The sequence below is a fragment of the Aplosporella prunicola genome (assembly GCF_010093885.1).
Source record: "Aplosporella prunicola CBS 121167 unplaced genomic scaffold K452scaffold_5, whole genome shotgun sequence".
Classification (NCBI taxonomy): domain Eukaryota; kingdom Fungi; phylum Ascomycota; class Dothideomycetes; order Botryosphaeriales; family Aplosporellaceae; genus Aplosporella; species Aplosporella prunicola.
In genome coordinates, this window is record NW_022983533.1 from 595448 (window position 1) to 612521 (window position 17074).

General features: G+C 51.3%; 6 protein-coding genes and 1 non-coding gene across 7 annotated transcripts; 3 read left to right on the plus strand and 4 right to left on the minus strand.

Moving 5' to 3' along the window:
- Positions 1 to 1115: 1115 nt before the first annotated feature.
- Positions 1116 to 3585, minus strand: K452DRAFT_306001 (uncharacterized protein; the record flags this gene model as incomplete). The annotated part of the gene is made up of 3 exons (XM_033542946.1): positions 1116 to 1406; positions 1585 to 2287; positions 2342 to 3585. The coding sequence occupies 3 exons, from the start codon at positions 3583 to 3585 to the stop codon at positions 1116 to 1118; spliced, it is 2238 nt and encodes a 745-aa protein (XP_033400771.1).
- A 766-nt stretch (positions 3586 to 4351) lies between these two features.
- Positions 4352 to 6574, plus strand: K452DRAFT_265660 (uncharacterized protein). The gene is made up of 3 exons (XM_033538756.1): positions 4352 to 4659; positions 4719 to 5965; positions 6016 to 6574. Exons 1-3 carry the CDS (start codon positions 4647 to 4649, stop codon positions 6424 to 6426), a joined length of 1671 nt encoding a protein of 556 aa, XP_033400772.1. The 5' UTR covers positions 4352 to 4646; the 3' UTR covers positions 6427 to 6574.
- A 3135-nt stretch (positions 6575 to 9709) lies between these two features.
- On the minus strand, positions 9710 to 9793 carry K452DRAFT_t41. The gene has a single exon. It is a non-coding gene; the product is annotated as a tRNA-Thr (tRNA).
- Positions 9794 to 10205: 412 nt separating this feature from the next.
- K452DRAFT_316188 (uncharacterized protein) lies at positions 10206 to 10967 on the minus strand (the record flags this gene model as incomplete). Its single annotated transcript, XM_033543939.1, has 3 exons — positions 10206 to 10633; positions 10683 to 10818; positions 10875 to 10967. The coding sequence occupies 3 exons, from the start codon at positions 10965 to 10967 to the stop codon at positions 10206 to 10208; spliced, it is 657 nt and encodes a 218-aa protein (XP_033400773.1).
- A 665-nt stretch (positions 10968 to 11632) lies between these two features.
- K452DRAFT_343614 (uncharacterized protein) lies at positions 11633 to 12237 on the plus strand. The gene has a single exon (XM_033545409.1). It carries the CDS (start codon positions 11679 to 11681, stop codon positions 12150 to 12152), a length of 474 nt encoding a protein of 157 aa, XP_033400774.1. The 5' UTR covers positions 11633 to 11678; the 3' UTR covers positions 12153 to 12237.
- Positions 12238 to 12958: 721 nt separating this feature from the next.
- K452DRAFT_284451 (uncharacterized protein) lies at positions 12959 to 14190 on the minus strand. Its single transcript, XM_033539942.1, has one exon. The coding sequence runs from the start codon at positions 14153 to 14155 to the stop codon at positions 13172 to 13174; it is 984 nt and encodes a 327-aa protein (XP_033400775.1). The 5' UTR covers positions 14156 to 14190; the 3' UTR covers positions 12959 to 13171.
- Positions 14191 to 14335: 145 nt separating this feature from the next.
- On the plus strand, positions 14336 to 17023 carry K452DRAFT_356396 (uncharacterized protein). The gene is made up of 5 exons (XM_033546043.1): positions 14336 to 14559; positions 14615 to 14771; positions 14832 to 15132; positions 15183 to 15614; positions 15666 to 17023. Exons 1-5 carry the CDS (start codon positions 14475 to 14477, stop codon positions 16875 to 16877), a joined length of 2187 nt encoding a protein of 728 aa, XP_033400776.1. The 5' UTR covers positions 14336 to 14474; the 3' UTR covers positions 16878 to 17023.
- Positions 17024 to 17074: the final 51 nt, after the last annotated feature.

Sequence of the window (17074 nt, forward strand, 5' to 3'; positions counted from 1 at the left end):
CTGCAATTGGGTTGCAAAAGGCATGGCTGGGCACGCTGCTATTGGACGCGTGTGGCAGGGGACAGGGGTCCGCCCACGGGCGCGCAATCTTGCGACGCGCCATCCGACGCGTGAGCACCTGACTGGGCAATGGATTGACGGAAACGGGCCTGAGAAATGACTGGAATCCGAGACTGAAACGATATTTCGGGTGCGCACGTCGACATTCCTTGCATCCAGGCAACAGGACCGGAGCGTAGTGACGACTCCCGCATCCAGCGACTCAGTCGCTCTTCCCTCTTCAAAGACCCGCTTATAGCGCGTGCAGCGATGAGAAAAGGTCCAGCAGTTGCCGGAAAATCTTGGGCGAAAGTCCTATATCGCCGCCTTGGTCAGCCGCAGAGGCAAATTCGCCTAAAGACTACATGAACTAGTGCAAGGAAACAGGGGACCAAAGAAAACTCGATTTTTATGAGAGCAAGATCCGGGACGAGTCCTGTTGGAGAGCCGCTGCGTTATACGCGTAATCGGTGTGCTCGTCCCGGCGAGCTTAATGACCGTGTATGTCCTAATACAGTATCGTTATAGCTTTAATAATTACTCAGAGGTCAAGGCAACTCCTTCACCTCTGTGCCCCGCCGCCATAGAAAGCCTTAAGTAGATACCACCCACCATGCTGGTGTGATTCACGAGCAAAGGCGTTCGTAGAACTGCTGTGAACGCTATTCCTCCCCATCAGTGCAAAAGAAAGCTGGATGAGCATGCTGCATACCATCATAACCCTTAATATCAGTCGTCGGACTGCGCATGCTGTTTAGTCAACGCCAGACATCGCTGAAGTAGAGCGGATCCAGGCTTCTCGTAGGGTGCGTCTTGGTCTCAGCAACCCGCGTAAATAATGGGAATTCTAGCTCTCTGTGTTCTCAAGCCATTCTTATCATATGACACGTTACAAAGTTATGGAACGAGGCCACAACTGGTATGGTGCTAAGTCTTAAAGCTGTTGCTGCATGGATCCGCTTTACGTAATCGTTGTCGATTGTTGAATGTTTGCTCTGGGAAGAGCTAAGTTTGCTTGTCTAAAGCTTGATTAACCAGAACAGATAACTGGTAGTGCTTGTGCCATCGTCCGGCTCTCACCTTTGCCGGTCTTCATAAATCCGCCTTAGACGGCGGCGTTGCACGTCAAAGCTGGAGTAATCGCCAGCAAAGATTGCACCAAGGATACTGCTGGATTGGCGTTCCGAACGCTCGCTGTTTTGAAGCACAGCGATCCGCTTCTGGAGAGACGTGTAAGCCTCGGAGAAACAACGACGAATCAGTACGATGTTGTGGGAGCCCGCTGATATGTCGTTGTGAGGTGTATTGGGGTCAATGATTGACAATCGATCCAGTCTTTCGGGCTTGCCATTCAAGGCCACCGCACCCTGCAATGTCACCTGTCAGTAAATATCCTTCTAGAATAAAGGTCTTGTTGGGTTGGGTAAGGGCTTGAGTTTAACAAGGGGGCAAGCGTCAAAGCTCGGTTATGACGAATTCTCTCAAGGATCGCTTGGGTGACCAGTGTTGGTCGTAGCCATCTCTGATAAGATTTGCAATACTAACCTTCACTTCATATCTGTGCGGCCTGAGACAGATCCTCGTGTTGTGGATGTTGAACTTGTTGCCATAAAGGTCCAGAAACTCCAACAAGAGTTCGCCAAGGTTGTGTTCAGGCAACATGTTGCCGCTCTGACGAGCGGGTAAGTGGTGAATGAGGCTGACAGCCATGCAGATGACGGAGAAGCCTCCTAAACCACCAGTGAAAACTTCGTTCAATCCTCTCATAGCCAGAAATTGCTTGATAAGAGTTGCAAGAATAGGCATCGCAGGATATTGTACCTTCCACTGCTGGAATGTCTCATTTGCGACAATGCCACTGGTGTTTTCGAATGAGATGTCAACTTTCAAGCCTGTTATGCGGTCTACCAGCTTGATGATCGGAACACGAGCGCCCGAAACAACCTCAGTAGCTCCTGGTTGGGAGATCCCTGTCTTCTCCAAGATACTAGACACTTTGTAGAGCATACCCTTGTTGGCGAATGAAGAACGACCAGATCGACGAAAATCATCCGATATAAAAACAAGGTCCATGTCAGCGGTTGGGAGATACAGGCCTGCGGCAAAGGATCCAAAACAATGTAGGCGTCCGTTGTAAAACTTCTGCGTGAGAGCATCAGAGATACGTCGAACAAGATCATCGCGCATAGCGTCTTCAAAAGCGTGAGGCCTGACAAAGTCATAGAAGTCGGCAATCTCTTTGTGTAACCTGCTCACAATATTAGCTTGCTAAGCGCCTTTAGTATGGCGCGGCGCAACTTACCAGTACCCCATGTTCTCCGTTCCTGAATGATCTATCGTACACCACGGTGTCGACGAAGCACGATCACGCGGGATCCAACTCTCAACAATGCCACCATCTATGACTTCACCACGCTTACGTTTTCTTCCTTGAGGAGGCAGTGGTGGCAACGGCTTCAGGTCATCGAGGTCTTCGAGATATAAATCTTTCTTTTGTCCCTTTGCATTCATAGGCGCAGGCGGCGGTGGAGGCGGCGGTGGCCACACGTCTAGTCCGGCCACGGAATACGGCAAAGGAGGCAATTGTGGGAGCGACGGCGGAGGTCCAAGAGATGCTGCATTGAACGATGTTGAAGAATCCTGAGGAACCGTGTTTTCCGACGATGCAGGCTTCGGGGGTAGCGTCGAGCGGTTGGGGTGAAGATGGTCAAGATGGCTGAAGGATGTCCCGCTTGTGCCTCGCACATCCTTGGAACTGTCCTCGTTATCGGAACCTTCGCTCGATCGGTCATTTTCTTCATCTTGCGGCTCATCATCGAAGTTGAGTGAGATGAAATCAGCATTCTGGGCGACAGGGCTCTTAGGAGGGGCCTCCTGTTCAGCAGCTACTTTTGCCTTTCGAATCATCTTCACAACATCGCGCTTCTTCGTCTGCGATTCATCTGGAGGAGGGAGAACAGTATAAGGGTCAGGATTTGACCAGCGAGGGGCAGCATCGCCGTCAGCTTTATCGGACGCGTCTGCTCGAGACTTTTTCGTTGGCGGTTGGCCCTCAGGGGCAGCCTGCTCTTCCTCGGCCTCAGAGCCAAGGTCCATTTCGGCTTCCGAGTCAGAGACGTCATCAAGAGATATGAATCTTTTGTGCCCGTCGTTCATGCCCTCCAGCTGCTCGGGTGTAGGTTCTCGGTTGGTTCGCAAGATCGGTCGCGCGTTGGCTGCAAGAGGCTTCCAAGGGCCCGGCCGACCACCGCGGCGTGCTTGTTGTCGTGGCCTCCTCTGGTCGGCACGATTCTGCGGCCCTATACGGCGCATGTCCGCAGGAGGGAATCGCGGCCCTTCGTTCTCTGCGCGGAAGGTGAAGTCGCCCCGACGATCGCTGTCACGTCCGCCGCGATCAGCATCCCGATCATTGTAAGATCCAGGACGGTAGTTATCTCCCCCGAAGCGGTACACGTCGGGTGAGCGACGGGGTGGAGACCTGCGAGGCCTTCGCGACGCGCGAGCATCGTCGCGAGTGTTACTGTAACTGGGGCGATAGCTTGACATGACTGCGACGCGCGCAAACTTGGTGAGCAAAGCACGAAAGTTACGTTGATGCGTGCGTGCTGTTCGGCGCGATTGTGGCCGCTCGTAGGCCCGCTGGAGGTGGGGGGAGATTGCGGTGCGGCGGTGTCGCGATGTTGCAGCAGGAAAATAAAGTTGCCGCGTGCAAATCCTCGATTATGTCACTTTCGGCAGGCACGTGCAACCATCATGCTTGCAGCGAACCGGCAGGCGGGGGGAATGGGACGGTCCTTGGACCGGTTTGAATACAGAGCAATAGGCAGGCCTGAGGAGACTGCTAGTAGGCTTGAGTAGGTTTGACCCGCAGCAAGCTCGACTTTCCAATCCAAGTAAATGCTCCGAACAATGGTTTTACTCTCAATCAATATATAGGTGTTGCACATAACTCATGACTGGCCTCTCGTCTTTCGGGCCAAAAGTAACGTCCGTCATCGTGAACCAAGATCCACCATACAGCGAGATAAAAGACGATATAAGTAGTCCCTACTAGAGTACTTCTTGTCCAGCTCCTAGCCCGAGTTCTAGCTCTAGATAAAAAAGTCTTAGAGTATATATAGACTCTATATATCTTAGCTGGGTCTCTTCTTCTACTCCGCATAAGTATCGCTTCACGGTGAATCTCGGTTGACGGTGATGGATCGAGACTTCCGAGACAGCACGTGACGCGAGCCGGATCCCAGCCGGGGTACACGACGAAAGGTGAAGAATTGAAGACAGTGCACTCACTGCTGTTTAATTCAGCGATGAGCAGGTCTGCCATTCAATATGCGTTGGAGCATTGCTCCTCGCAGTACCTGGACCGTTGAAGTCACCTTCACCTTCACCGACAGCCAGAATCTCTCAATCACATGGGCTGTCATCACTCAGCCCAATCACGAGCGCGCTCAAAGACAGCATATACCGCGGTGTAGACCTCGTGCTTTTTTGTTTAAGACCTGCCCCGTTGGCAGCTTTGCACGCGGCAGCTGCTGTCTCATCGCAAGCAAGAAACCCGCGCAGCAGCAATTGCCTCGGCGGTTATGACGCCGTGAACCTCCACATGAATGGCCGCACTTGGCAAGTATTCCCCCAACATGAACACCTTGATGGCGCCAGCCTTCTAATGTAACCTGCAGATACTCCCTGGACAACTCAGATGTCCCAATCTTCAAATCCCAAGGAGGGGTCTCCTCAGGCAACCGGAGATCCAAACCCGCCCACCTTCGCTGCCTTTTCTCCGAGTACTCTGGGCCACTATCCGGCCGTCACCAAACAACGCTCCACGATCCTAGTACATCAAAAATCGCCTCTACTGGTTGCGACGCCCCCGCAAGTTACCCGCGCACTCGCCTACTCGCATCCCTTCCTGCTGCCGCTGAACAAGCTCGCCGGCTTGCTGTCATGGACAACGGGCGATCCATGGGAAAGCTTTCTTTTCCTAGCTGCCTTCTGGGCTTTGGTACTCTATGGCGGTACGGTGCTAAGGTTGGCCGGACCACTAGTAGGAGTGGCTGGCATCATACTTGGCATGTATTCGCGTAGGTATTCGCCGCTCTCTTCGACGGGATGGACCGGAGAAAAGGGAACGGCGGGGCATAAGAGAGGGGAGTCGGAAATCAACACGATGCATCAGAAGAGCCTAGAGGATATCGTGGAATCCTTGAAGCTGTTCACCTCCAGGTGTAACATTTTGTTGGACCCTCTGATCCGGATGACAGACTTCCTCTCCACGCAGCGGACCGCCACATCTGCGACTACTCGGCCTGCACTTACAACACTGTTCATCCGGATTCTTCTTCTCACTCCCTTCTGGCTTCTTCTTACTCTTCCTCCCTTGCGCATCATGACGACAAAACGAGTTGTCCTAACGTTTGGCACGATGATCCTTAGCTGGCATTCTCGACCCGCCCGTGTCTCTCGCATAATACTTTGGCGCTCAAGGCTAGTTCGCAGGACCGCTGCAACAATAACGGGGCTTCACTTTGCAGAGCCCGCTGTCCGACCGGTCGGGATTGGAAAACCCCCGCCGTTACCGCCTCGGACTCAAAATGCAAACGCAATAGCTGCGAGTCTTGTTGCAAAGCGCCGGGCAGATTCCACTGGAGTGCGCTTCACATTTGCGGTTTATGAGAACCAGCGGCGTTGGCTGGGTATTGGATGGACGTCATCTTTGCTTGCCTACGAGAGGCAGCCTTGGACTGACGAGCACTTGAATCCGGCACCGGACAAGGACCACTTCGATCTTCCGGAAGTCGAAGGCGGCAACACACGATGGAGGTGGGTGGAAGGTAGTGAATGGACCGTCGAAGGAGCAGAAAACAACGATGACGGAGAGGAGGGAAAGTATGATTCCGGTCGTGAATGGGTATATTATGACAACAAGGTATGTCTCACGGTAGATTCTTTCCATTTGCATGTCTGATATAAACACAGTGGCGTGACGGTCGTCGCGGGCAAGATGGATGGGGTCGATATACTCGGCGGCGCAAGTGGTGCCGCAACGCAGAGCTAGTCGAGGTTACCCCTTCGACGGAGATCACACCAATGCCCACCCCCAAGGTCGAGCCAGAAGAACCCACATTCTCCGAAGCAGACACAGCTCAAGAGAGACCCCCTTCGGAATATTCCATCTCCATGAAAGACGATGATAGCAAAATCAGGAAGAGGCGTTGGTTCGGACGCAGGCCAAGCAGGGCAGCGAGTGAGAAGAGCAACGTCGACAGCTTCGAAAGCGGAGACTTGGAACTTCGGAGCGATGAAGAGGACGTACATACGCCGCTTCGCTATCATCAGAGGGAGGGCGAGTGGGGATTGGGCGATGAAGCCAGGATGGGTCTGGAGTAATGCCGTGGTCCCTGTCGGTCCTAAAATGCACAGTGTGCAAGGTATTGGCACTGGCACCGGTTTCAGTCGTCGAAATGGTTCTAGCAATCGGGTTTCAACTGGCAACCAAGAAAAAATCCACAACGTAGGTAGGTATATCATGGCACCATTCATGTTAACATCATTGTCGAAGCAGTCGGAAATTGCATGCTGATCGAGTGCTGTTAGCAGTTACCGTTACATTTGCGTGGCTCATTTCTTCGGCACTTCCCCCCAAAATCGTTATCTTCGATTGGTGAACAACACTTCTCGAATGGTGTTGGTTGGAGCTTTCTCGGCGACTTTCAACACTGTCACGAGGCTTCACTTGTGTCAACACGCCCACTCGTCTTATTCTCTTAGTGGTCGAAGTCTCATGTGCACCGCCGCACCCCCACGTATCCCTTGATGGCTCCAGGATTGTAACGAGTATCGGGGCTTACATATGGCCTCATTATCTGCTCGCTAAAAGCGCCATGAATGTTGGATGGTCGGATGCGACTTCCTTATACATACGCATCCGGCAAGGTTCATGTTCCGGGCGTGCCCGCATTATTCACGCATTGCATCCTAGACGGTACCGAGGCTGGAAAGGTCACAGGCTGTTGCTCTATGATCAATGGCCGAGTCAACGTAGGCCACGAAATGACCATTGCAGCCTACGAAGCATGACGATCGACTCTGCAGACTCGCTACCACTCGGATGTACGTAAAGAACTTAACCCAACAAGGCAACATGTCGCAGAAGTCACGCAGATTGTTCTCGATGCTCAACACCCGAGAGCAAGTTGGACATGAAACGTAAAACCGGGGCGACCAGCCACGGCAACGTCGAACGATATCGTCAACGAGGAGACCACTGAAGGATGCATTGCGATCCGCGCCGCGGCTGAGATCAGCCAATTCCATGAGACGCCACCCCACCATTCGGAGAGCATGCATCGAACGCGCATGTAGGATTGTCGAATGACTTTCGATGCAGGCCGCGGACACGCTTATCCGCGTGTAGCGACAGGCCTGTAGCCCCGCATCTATGCATGTGCCCGTGGCTGGATGGCTTTAGTCGAGCGCGTATCAGGAAACTCGGCAGTAGCAGCAGCGCGAAGCATATATATATCGAGCAAGACGCCCTGAATATGATCTCTTTCCTCGTCAACAAAGCCTACTTCTCTTCACTACTTCAGTCAAGCTCACTTCAAACCGAACACTTCAACCACCAGTTCCAAACCCGTCACCATGTCTCCCTGGTCAGTCAGCCTTGTCCCTGAACCCTATATGGGCTTATATTGACTTGGTTGGACAGCGACTGCAACTCTTGCTCCTGCACCGGCGGCCAGTGCAACAACTGCTCCTGCAGCTCCTGCGGCGTAAGCAATCGCATTTCAAAGCTTGGTACCTGGTCCTGAGCTACTTGGCTGACGTTTCTTCCTGTAGCACTAAGCTCGCCTACCACGACCCTCGACGTCATATCTCCAGCATGGGCCTTACACCTTTACATCAGTCAAGCTAGGCTGTAAGGTTCCTCGAGAACGTTGGTAGAAATCACCGAGGCTCCGTTAGCATTCAATACAATACTTGATACGAGACTGGCATTGGAACATGAGTGAATCTGTGGACGTCATTGCTACCAAAGCGTACAGAAGTTTCCAGGATGATGGTTGCGCAGTTCTTTGTCTTGTGACCGGGACAAGGCTGCAGTTTCCATGAAATCGCGTTCTTCACCAGGCCGTGAGTGAGGCTTAGACTAGGTAACGTTCGTCACCGTCTCGCGAGATGGCGATGCTTGTACAGAGTAAAAGAAGATACCCAGTTAAGATATGGAGGCTCTGTGCACTTTAAGACCTTTTCACCCATACCCAGGACTCGGGCCGGGAGCTAGGCAAGGAGTACTCTGTAGGACTCTGTCTCACTATACGGTAAATATCGGTTCGCGGTGACAGACGTTAAGCGCGAAGGCTGTCTAGCTGAAACAATCACCAGCATTTGAGAAACAGTCGTGTTGATCAATCCATTGCTCGTGTGGAGGATACGTCATATGTCTGCTGCATCACTTCCCTAACCAGCCAATCTGCCACCCTCTCCCATTCTGCGCGACACATCCTCCGTTCCGATAGGCGAAACTAGCCGTCCGAATCGCGTGTATGCATTGCCGAAAGAGAGCGCAAGGAACATAATGACCGGCGAACCGTGGTGAGAGTAGAAAAGGAACATGTTGCCGTTTCAAGCGGTTCTCGTAATTTGACGGAAGAGTGAGAGATCATGCTGGTTGAAGTGACGCATGGAGACTGCCGGCTTATTTCTATGCGCGCGCGCCATGTCAGTAAAGCCGGACTGCAGGGATGGTGAAGTTTGGTTCTGAACGTACGCCGCAGGTGCAGGAGGTGCCGCAGGAGCAGCTGCTGCCGCAAGAGCAAGTGTGGTCGTCGCCAGCCATTTTGATTGAGAGAAGTGCTTCGTGAGAAGGGTTGGAAAAAGTGGTGTGTGGGTTTGTTTGTTCGTTTGCGGTTGGAAGTTTTTTGTTGTTTGGGGGAGGGTGGAGGCCTCCTTATCAACCGTCACCAGATCCCCCACCTGCGGAGGCTTGACCGCCGACGCTGACCGGCGGCCGAGCCCTTCCCTGGACCCTGCCCTCCTGCTGGCTGACACCTGCCCGAACCTGCCGACCGCTCGGACGTTTGCTTGACGAAAACCCCGCCGCTTGAACGCCCTGCACTCCCGCTCGCGCTACCTGCCACCATTCCTCTCACCTTTTCTACCAATCGTCCACAGATGCGCTTTTCGAACGCCTTCCGTGATACTGCAGTCAGTTCGTGGCGAGACGCAGGCGCCCGGCCTTTCTGCGTCTGATTGAGCAAGTTTATGCCCCACTCCGTTAACGCTCTTCATCAACCTGTGATTTAGCAGAGACTGCGCATAAGTGCGCTCGCCACCTCGGCGCCTGTCATCTGCAGGCTATTGTGCATGACAAGCGGCCTGGACGCTCGGTACGGTCAACTATTGCTCCACTCTCCTGCGCGTAAAGCGCTTACTGGACTGTCTACATATCATGGCTTTTAATAGGGCGCCTAGGTAGAAGCAATTCATTGGCAATAATAGAATAGCACATGCCAAAATATTTGCGTCTCGATCGCAGCCTCACGCCTCGCAAACAAATCAGGCGCTCACTCACTATGGACTATTTTAATGCAGAGTAAAAGCTCCGAAGCTCTTACCTACTCGTACCTACTCATACTTCTTTCAGGAAAAAGAAAATGCAAAAAAGACGTGCTTCCACTGAGATTTGAACTCAGGACCTCGGCATGACCTAGAGAGTACTAGTGCCGCGCTCTACCAACTGAGCCATAGAAGCTGTTGTTGTTGTTGCCAAGCTAGCTTGTGCTTGCTTGATGATTCGCAATTCGTGTGTGACGTATATATACTATTATATCATTATTCAGCTTATAATCTTCATGTCTATACATAGTTGAGTTTTTCGTTTTCCTGGCAGATTTGTACAACCCCATCCCACCAGACACCATAACTATGTCTGACCAAAACTTTCATTAATGATGCTTCTCTTGGAGTTGCCACGATCTGTTTTTGAGCTTCACACTCATCAGGCTGATCCCGTGGAATAACATTAAGCGAAAAATATCAATCAGGGTTTTCATCTTAGATATCCAAGTACATTTCGTATTAGTTTTGTCAATCCTCTCAACGCCATACTGGTGTTACTTTAAAGCCATGATTCCGCTACAGGGTATTGAGACAACCTCATCAAATCAAAGCTCAGCAAAGATTACGCCCATGGTGCCAATCCCCAAAGCCAATCCCCACAATCTGAAAGTACCGAATCCAGGAGCTTCGCCAGTATACTGCTCCGGAGACGTTCCGTTTGCAGTCGCATTGGAAGAATTAGGTGGCGTCGCCTCAGCAGTAGGGAGCTCTGTATGAGTTGACGTTGTCACACTATCTTCTGCCGCGGTAGTAGGAGTAGTGATACTTGGCTCGACTGCAGTGGAACTCGAATGGGTCTCAATGGCAGTAGAGCTCGAAGGAGTCTCAGCTGGTGGTGTAGTAATCGAACTCGATGTTGAAACAGATGAAGATGAGGCGGCCGCAGCTGACGTACTCGTAGTCACTCCCAAAGTGCCAGGCAGCGGAAAGTCGACGAGATTGGGGCAGATGGACATGCCAAATGAGTATGCGTCTTCGTTCATGTCAGCCCTGGAAAAACAACAAAACCAAAGAACGCTTACTTTTGGCATCATCACCGCTGCACACCTTGTAGATGATATCCTTGAGAGTGTCCAAAAAGTGGGCGTCATTGCATATGCACTGGACATTTGCGGGGTCGCATTTGCCGGTGCCTATACTGGTCAAGATAGGCCCTTGCTATTTTGCATTAACACATCGCTCATCTGACATAAATCAAGTGGACATGTTCTTACCGCGCACTTCGGAATCTTTGATATGTCAAATTGGGCGAGTGCCGTAGCGGCGAACGCGAAGGCAAGGAGAACGAAGGGGGCGACAGACATCATTTTGACTGTCCGAGCAAGCAGTAGACATTCGAGTTTGTAACGATTCCACAAGATGTTCCAACAAGTCTTAAAAGTTGAGTATCTTGATTCAGCCCAGAGCCGCAACTTTATAGCTCAAAGCAAGTCTTTCTCCCTAAAAGTCGTAACCGCACCCGACCTACACCTCGTCCCAGACAATGAGATTGCCGACACTTAAGAAAAACGGAATTATGGTCTACCGCAAGCGCTAAACAGAGCCATTGACTCGAGATGGTGACTATCTGTTACCAGCGTCATTGTTATCGTGGTGGTGACCGCAACCGGCTAGGGAAACAAAGAACACATGTTACAGAAGGCTTACGACGACGTCAACCGCGCCTCCCCGCATAAACCCCGCATTCCTGGTTATCCCATTCCGTCTCTGCGTACCTGGATGTTACACTTGGTGCGACAGAGGGCCATGGAGACAAAGCTGTTGACTGCTGGCATATTGGTCAGGCGAGCAATCAGGGTTCAGGCATCACATGTCATAGCGATAAACATATAGACAGTCGCCTTTCTACTAATTGCGAATACTTTGCAGTCTGGCAGTCGACGGTGCTCAGGCCCCATAAATCAAGCTACCAAAACAGAATAACTAACCAATCTCTAATACAACACCATCAGCTAATCGGAATTCCCACCCTCACGACGAAGAATCGTGCAAGATGTCCAGAATATATTTCACGGACCATGTGGTCTACAGTCGGTATAGAGCCATTATCGCGTTTCGTAGTACATGACTATCCAGCTAACACGGCCCCTCGCATAAGCACTATGCATGAACATACCAGGGCTCAGCTTGCAGCGGCAAGCATCCCTCTCGATCACCAGCAACACCAAGACCTAGACCATATCGCCTCAAATCGTCTTTCGCAGTCTACAAACAAACCTTCTCCAACAGTCTTTCATGCAGATAATATGCATATACCCCAAAAACTACAACGCAACAGCACAGACGGAGAGAATCTCTCCCGAAAACCTCAACCTCAGATTATACGAGGCATCTTCGATGTTGCTAATGGTCCTGAAGAAACTATGAAACATGCAATAATGAGACTGAGGTGCGATTGCGAGGCGTGTGATATGTGTCGAAAGCGGAGGGATGTGCTTTCCCGGAATGGCATGTGTTTTGTTGAGGCTATTGAGAGAAGAGACACTGCTTGATTGAGAACCTCATACTTTACGTGGAGTTTTTGGGTCTCTAGAAGTACTTACCATGAACGTAGAAGCTTTGTGTTGATATAACAGAATGTGGGTAAATCGAAGTTTGGTTTTAAAATCCTTCGTATGGTTCTTTATGTATACTAACGTCCGTCACCATAAAGTGAGATTTACTATAAAGCGAGATAGTAATACTTGTACGGAGTAGAAGAAGAGGCCTGCCTAGTGAAGGTATATAGAGTCTGTGTATACTCTAAGATCTTTTTACCTATACCTAGGACTCGGGCTAGGAGCTAGGCAAGGAGTAATAATCTGTAGAGACCGCTCATATTGTTCCTATCTCGCTTAACGGTAAACGGTAAGAGATATTAGATAACGGGCGTATATAATCTAAGATCCCCTCGTTTCTATTTAGGGCCTAGGCATATAGCTAGACAAGGAGGACTTTATAGGGGCCACTTATATCGCCCCCCGTCTTACTAAACGGTAGAACTCGGTTTGCGGTGACAGACGTTACGCGGAAATGAAACTGGGTAAAGGGGGTTAGAAAAGTTATAATTATCATGAGTAACTCAGTAATCTAAGGTCTTAGCTCATAGTTGGATAACAAGCTTATTATAAGGATCATGTGTCTTTGGTGGGAATATTTGGCAAAATTGTAGTGCTGTCCAAATTTTGGGCTTGGGATGACTTGATACGCTGTTAATATGGTTAGATTTGGAAGAGAGGGGCCGGTATTCGATATCGACGAACGTATGCTTGCCAGCTGTATATGAGTTTTTCAATACCAGCTTGATCTGTCAATGAAAAGAGGGTTGCGCAGTGACTACAGTCCACTGAGCTCAGTATGTGGACGACTACATTAACATTGGTGCAGCGGCATTGAGTCCTCGCCTTTAACTAATTGAGACTTGGTCAAGCGACTGATCTGTGATAAGGAAATCCGCAAATTGGCTCCTTTCTCGATGATAGGTATGATGGATGGCTGAAGAAGGGAAAGACCACCCAGCTTACTCACTAACTCAGATCTCAACTACCTGGACCTTGTTTCCAAGTCGTCCAGAGTTCCCCCTCATCAGTCCAGCGTTCACCAAGATAGTACTTCTTCCTTCGCCACCCCAAACTCTGTCCCAGATTACATTCCGCACACCCCAAAACAACACCATAGCCAAGTCAATCCACATTGCGATGTCTAGCAATCCTCTTGTTAAACACCCAACTGGCCTCGAGAGCGCTCTTTCATATGCTGCTTGACCGTCGTCCCACCAGTTTACCTCTCTGCCGGCAGCAACATGCACGTGACCGAATACATGAAGCTGAGGCCGAACGCGCCATACCTCTCGCATAAGATACTCATCGCCCAGACCAGTGGGCAAAGGCAGATCCAGATGGTATCTAGGAGGCGTGTGAGTGACAAGAACATCGACGTCTTTCGGGATCGTCTCGGTCCATGCATCCCGACCACGCGGGTATTGAAATGCAAATTCGGGTCCGCCGCATTGTGGAATCTGCGGTGCACCATGCACCTTGAGAGAGCGGTATTTTGAAGGCCCCACGGGATTGGGAATTCTCAGGATGACGGAGCTGTGTTGCAAGTAATGAATGTTGCCCCACCGCAGCTCGCGGTGGCGTTGCTCGTCCGAAAGAGTGCGCCTCGAGCGTGGGTCAAGGTAAGTGTCGTGATTGCCAGCTATCACGACCTTGTGAGGATGCGGCAGGGAGTTTAGCCAGTCGATCTGAGCCTGGAGCTCAGATAAATCTCCGGCATTTGCGAGGTCTCCAGCGTGGACGAGGACGTCCCCGTCAGGGATAGGCTGCGTGAGGGTGTGCGTGTCGGAGAGGCAGACGACACGTACGGGATGAGTGTAGGGGCTTGGAGGGCTGCGGAGAGCTGTGAGAAAGCGATAGAGAAAGTAGACGGCGCATTTCAGCGGAGTCCGCAAGAAGAGGGCGATGATGCACGAGGGCTCAAAGGGAGAAGGGTTCAAGAACAGAAAGCCGAGCATCCTGCGGAGGTGTCACAGTCAAGCCATGTTGTGCGGCGAGGGTGGGCGGGTCGATCGTGATGGCCGCGGGGATGCGTGGTCAATCTTGCGCGGTGCGCACGGTGACGTATCTGTTGAGTTCCATGAGCTGTTTGGTTCAACCTAGCTGCAGGCAAGCGCAATTGCATCGACGAGAATCAAGAATGCCAGCCGAAACCAGCCTTCTTTTTCGTTTCCTCACCTCTCACATTTCCCAGCGTATTTCCTCCCTTAGTCCTGCCAAACCGTCCTGACTTCGCAGCTCACCCTCCTGGCAGCCGCGAAAGACCTTAACGCGATCATGGCCTCCCCTGGCCCGAAGAGCCCGGCTCTGCAGACAAACATGGACGTCGACTATGTTGTCACGTACCGCTTTGCCAACACAAGTAAGCGCTGCTGTCAGAAAGGGACCTGTCAGTCGTTGACCGAACGCCCCTCCAGATCAAGAAGAGGCTATCGTCAAATTCGAACGCCTCATCCAAGCTCTATCCTCTGTCGGCCTGGCCACAGAAGTCCGCAATGGCGAAAACCATTCGGTCCTCATATTCTGCAGGGTTGCTTCGGAGGAGCATCTCTTCGGTGAGGTGTACAGGTCAAGGTTCGTGAACCCATAGCTCCAAAGGTGATATCTCATGATACCTGGCTGACACGCCTACAGAGTAAGAGATTGGATTCACGGCATCCGCTCGTCAGAACCCCCAAAGGAGACCCGTAAAGCTCTCGAAGTCGATCCCCTTTCCGAGGCCGAAAGACTACGCATCATATATCAGCTCATAACCAATCCAGAATCGGAGGGTGGTGCCGGGATCACTCCCAAGGAGGGCGAGTGGAAGAATGTAGAGGCTGTTTTTGCCTTACATGACCACGCGTACAATCATAGATGGATCAAGAAATGGAGCACTCAGTACCTTCTGAACGCAGAGGACTTGGACGAGATCCGTAACCGCTTGGGCGAGAAGGTAAGTCAATGCTCTGCACCATAGAAAACACATATGACTAACAGCATCAGATTGCGTTCTACTTCGCTTTCACCCAGTCGTACTTCACCTTCCTGATATTCCCGGCCGCCTTCGGCTTCTCAGCATGGGTTATACTCGGCCATTTCTCACCTGTATATGCTATTGTCAATGCTCTTTGGTGCACCGTCTTTACAGAATGGTGGAAACATCAAGAATTTGACCTGGCTGTCAGATGGGGCGTGCGTGGAGTATCCCAGATTGAGTCTACACGTAAGGACTTCAAACATGAGAAAGAAGTTTCGGACCCTGTTACCGGAGAGACCGTCAAGGTGTTTCCGGCGACGAAAAGGCTTCAGTGGCAACTTCTGCAAATCCCTTTCGCGCTGGCCTCGATTCTTGTTCTTGGCAGCCTCATCGCCGTGTGCTTCGCCATTGAGGTCTTCATCTCGGAAGTCTACAATGGCCCCCTGAAGTCTATCCTGGTAAGTAGGCGATGTGTTCTTTTTGTGGCACCTGTACTAATAAGAGCACAGGTGTTTTTGCCTACGGGAATCTTGACAACTGTCATGCCAGTCCTTCAAAGTATTTTGACACAGTTTGCGACACGTCTCAACGAACTCGAGAACTATGAGACTCACGGCTCATACGAGACGGCCTTGACCCAAAAGATCTTCGTCCTTAACTGCATCACCTCCTACCTTCCTATCATCTTGACCGCCTTCGTTTATGTTCCATTTGGTAGCCTTGTTGTGCCATACCTGGACGTCTTCAGCGTCACGGTGAAGCCATTTGCCGAGCACGAGAAGCAGCTCCAGATGCCAGCCACATTCAGCATCAACCCGGATAGGCTGAGGAAGCAGGTCATTTACTTCACGGTCACTGCTCAAGTCGTCAACCTCGCCATGGAGGTGATTGTTCCTTACCTCAAGCGCCAGGGTTTCTCCAAGTACAAGGAAATTCAAAGCGAACGCGCTGCAAAGCGCGGTGGTGCTGTCCTCAACGTAGCTGAAAACGACCCGCCAGAGGAGGCTACTTTCCTCACGCGCGTGCGCAAGGAGGCAGAACTCGACGTTTATGACGTGACATCCGATCTGCGAGAGATGGTCTTGCAATACGGATACTTGTCACTTTTCAGTGTGATTTGGCCGCTGACTGCTGTTTCATTCCTGCTCAACGACTGGGTTGAGCTGCGCGCTGATGCGCTCAAAATCTGTGTTGAGATGCAGCGACCGACGCCCTCCCGCGCCGACACCATTGGTCCTTGGCTTGACAGCCTAAGCTTCTTGACATGGATTGGTAGTATCACCACTTCTGCCTTGGTCTACCTATTCTGGAACGACGGCATTGGTCCTGACGGAACCCCAGCCGACATCAAGGGATGGGCCTTGCTTCTTACTGTTTTCTTTTCTGAACATCTCTTCTTGGTTGTGCGCAAGGCCGTCAGAGTAGTCATTTCTAAGATGGACTCCCCCGGTCGCCAGAAGGAGCGTAGAGAGCGTTTCACCCTTCGCAGACGCTACTTTTCGGAAAGCCTTAGTGAGGTTGAGAAGCTGCCGAAGATGGCTGAGGAAGGCGGTGATGTTGACCGCGCAACCCTTGAAGAAGAGGCTAGGCAGAGTAGTCTGAGGGAAAGCAAGTTGGAGGACAAGTTCTGGGCTAGACAGCGTGGCTGGAGGGAGACTGTCCATGTCGGCAAGGGATTCATTGAACGTGCGGCGAGCGGGGAGTCGAAGAAGGCGCAGTAAGGGGTTGCAACTTGGTGGGTGAAAAACAAAATTATCAGAAACCTTGAGGAAGGCTATGCTTGTCATAGCAGCGAACTGTCAGATATCAAATAGCTTCACGACTATGATTACGACAGCAATTGTAACTTGATCCTATTGCATGGTTGATCTATACTTTTGGGCAAGTTTTGAATCTCCAATATGATCCTTAACAATAT

Excerpts from the sequence above, each read along its gene's own strand:
- K452DRAFT_284451 (XM_033539942.1), bottom strand. The coding sequence starts at position 14,155 with ATGCTCGGCTTTCTGTTCTTGAACCCTTCTCCCTTTGAGCCCTCGTGC.
- K452DRAFT_343614 (XM_033545409.1), top strand. The coding sequence starts at position 11,679 with ATGTGGTCTACAGTCGGTATAGAGCCATTATCGCGTTTCGTAGTACAT.
- K452DRAFT_356396 (XM_033546043.1), top strand. The coding sequence starts at position 14,475 with ATGGCCTCCCCTGGCCCGAAGAGCCCGGCTCTGCAGACAAACATGGAC. Across the intron at positions 14,772-14,831 it reads GGTGAGGTGTACAGGTCAAG|AGTAAGAGATTGGATTCACG; the intron begins GTTCGTGAACCC and ends ACACGCCTACAG. Across the intron at positions 15,133-15,182 it reads GTAACCGCTTGGGCGAGAAG|ATTGCGTTCTACTTCGCTTT; the intron begins GTAAGTCAATGC and ends TAACAGCATCAG.
- K452DRAFT_265660 (XM_033538756.1), top strand. Across the intron at positions 5,966-6,015 it reads GGGTATATTATGACAACAAG|TGGCGTGACGGTCGTCGCGG; the intron begins GTATGTCTCACG and ends ATATAAACACAG.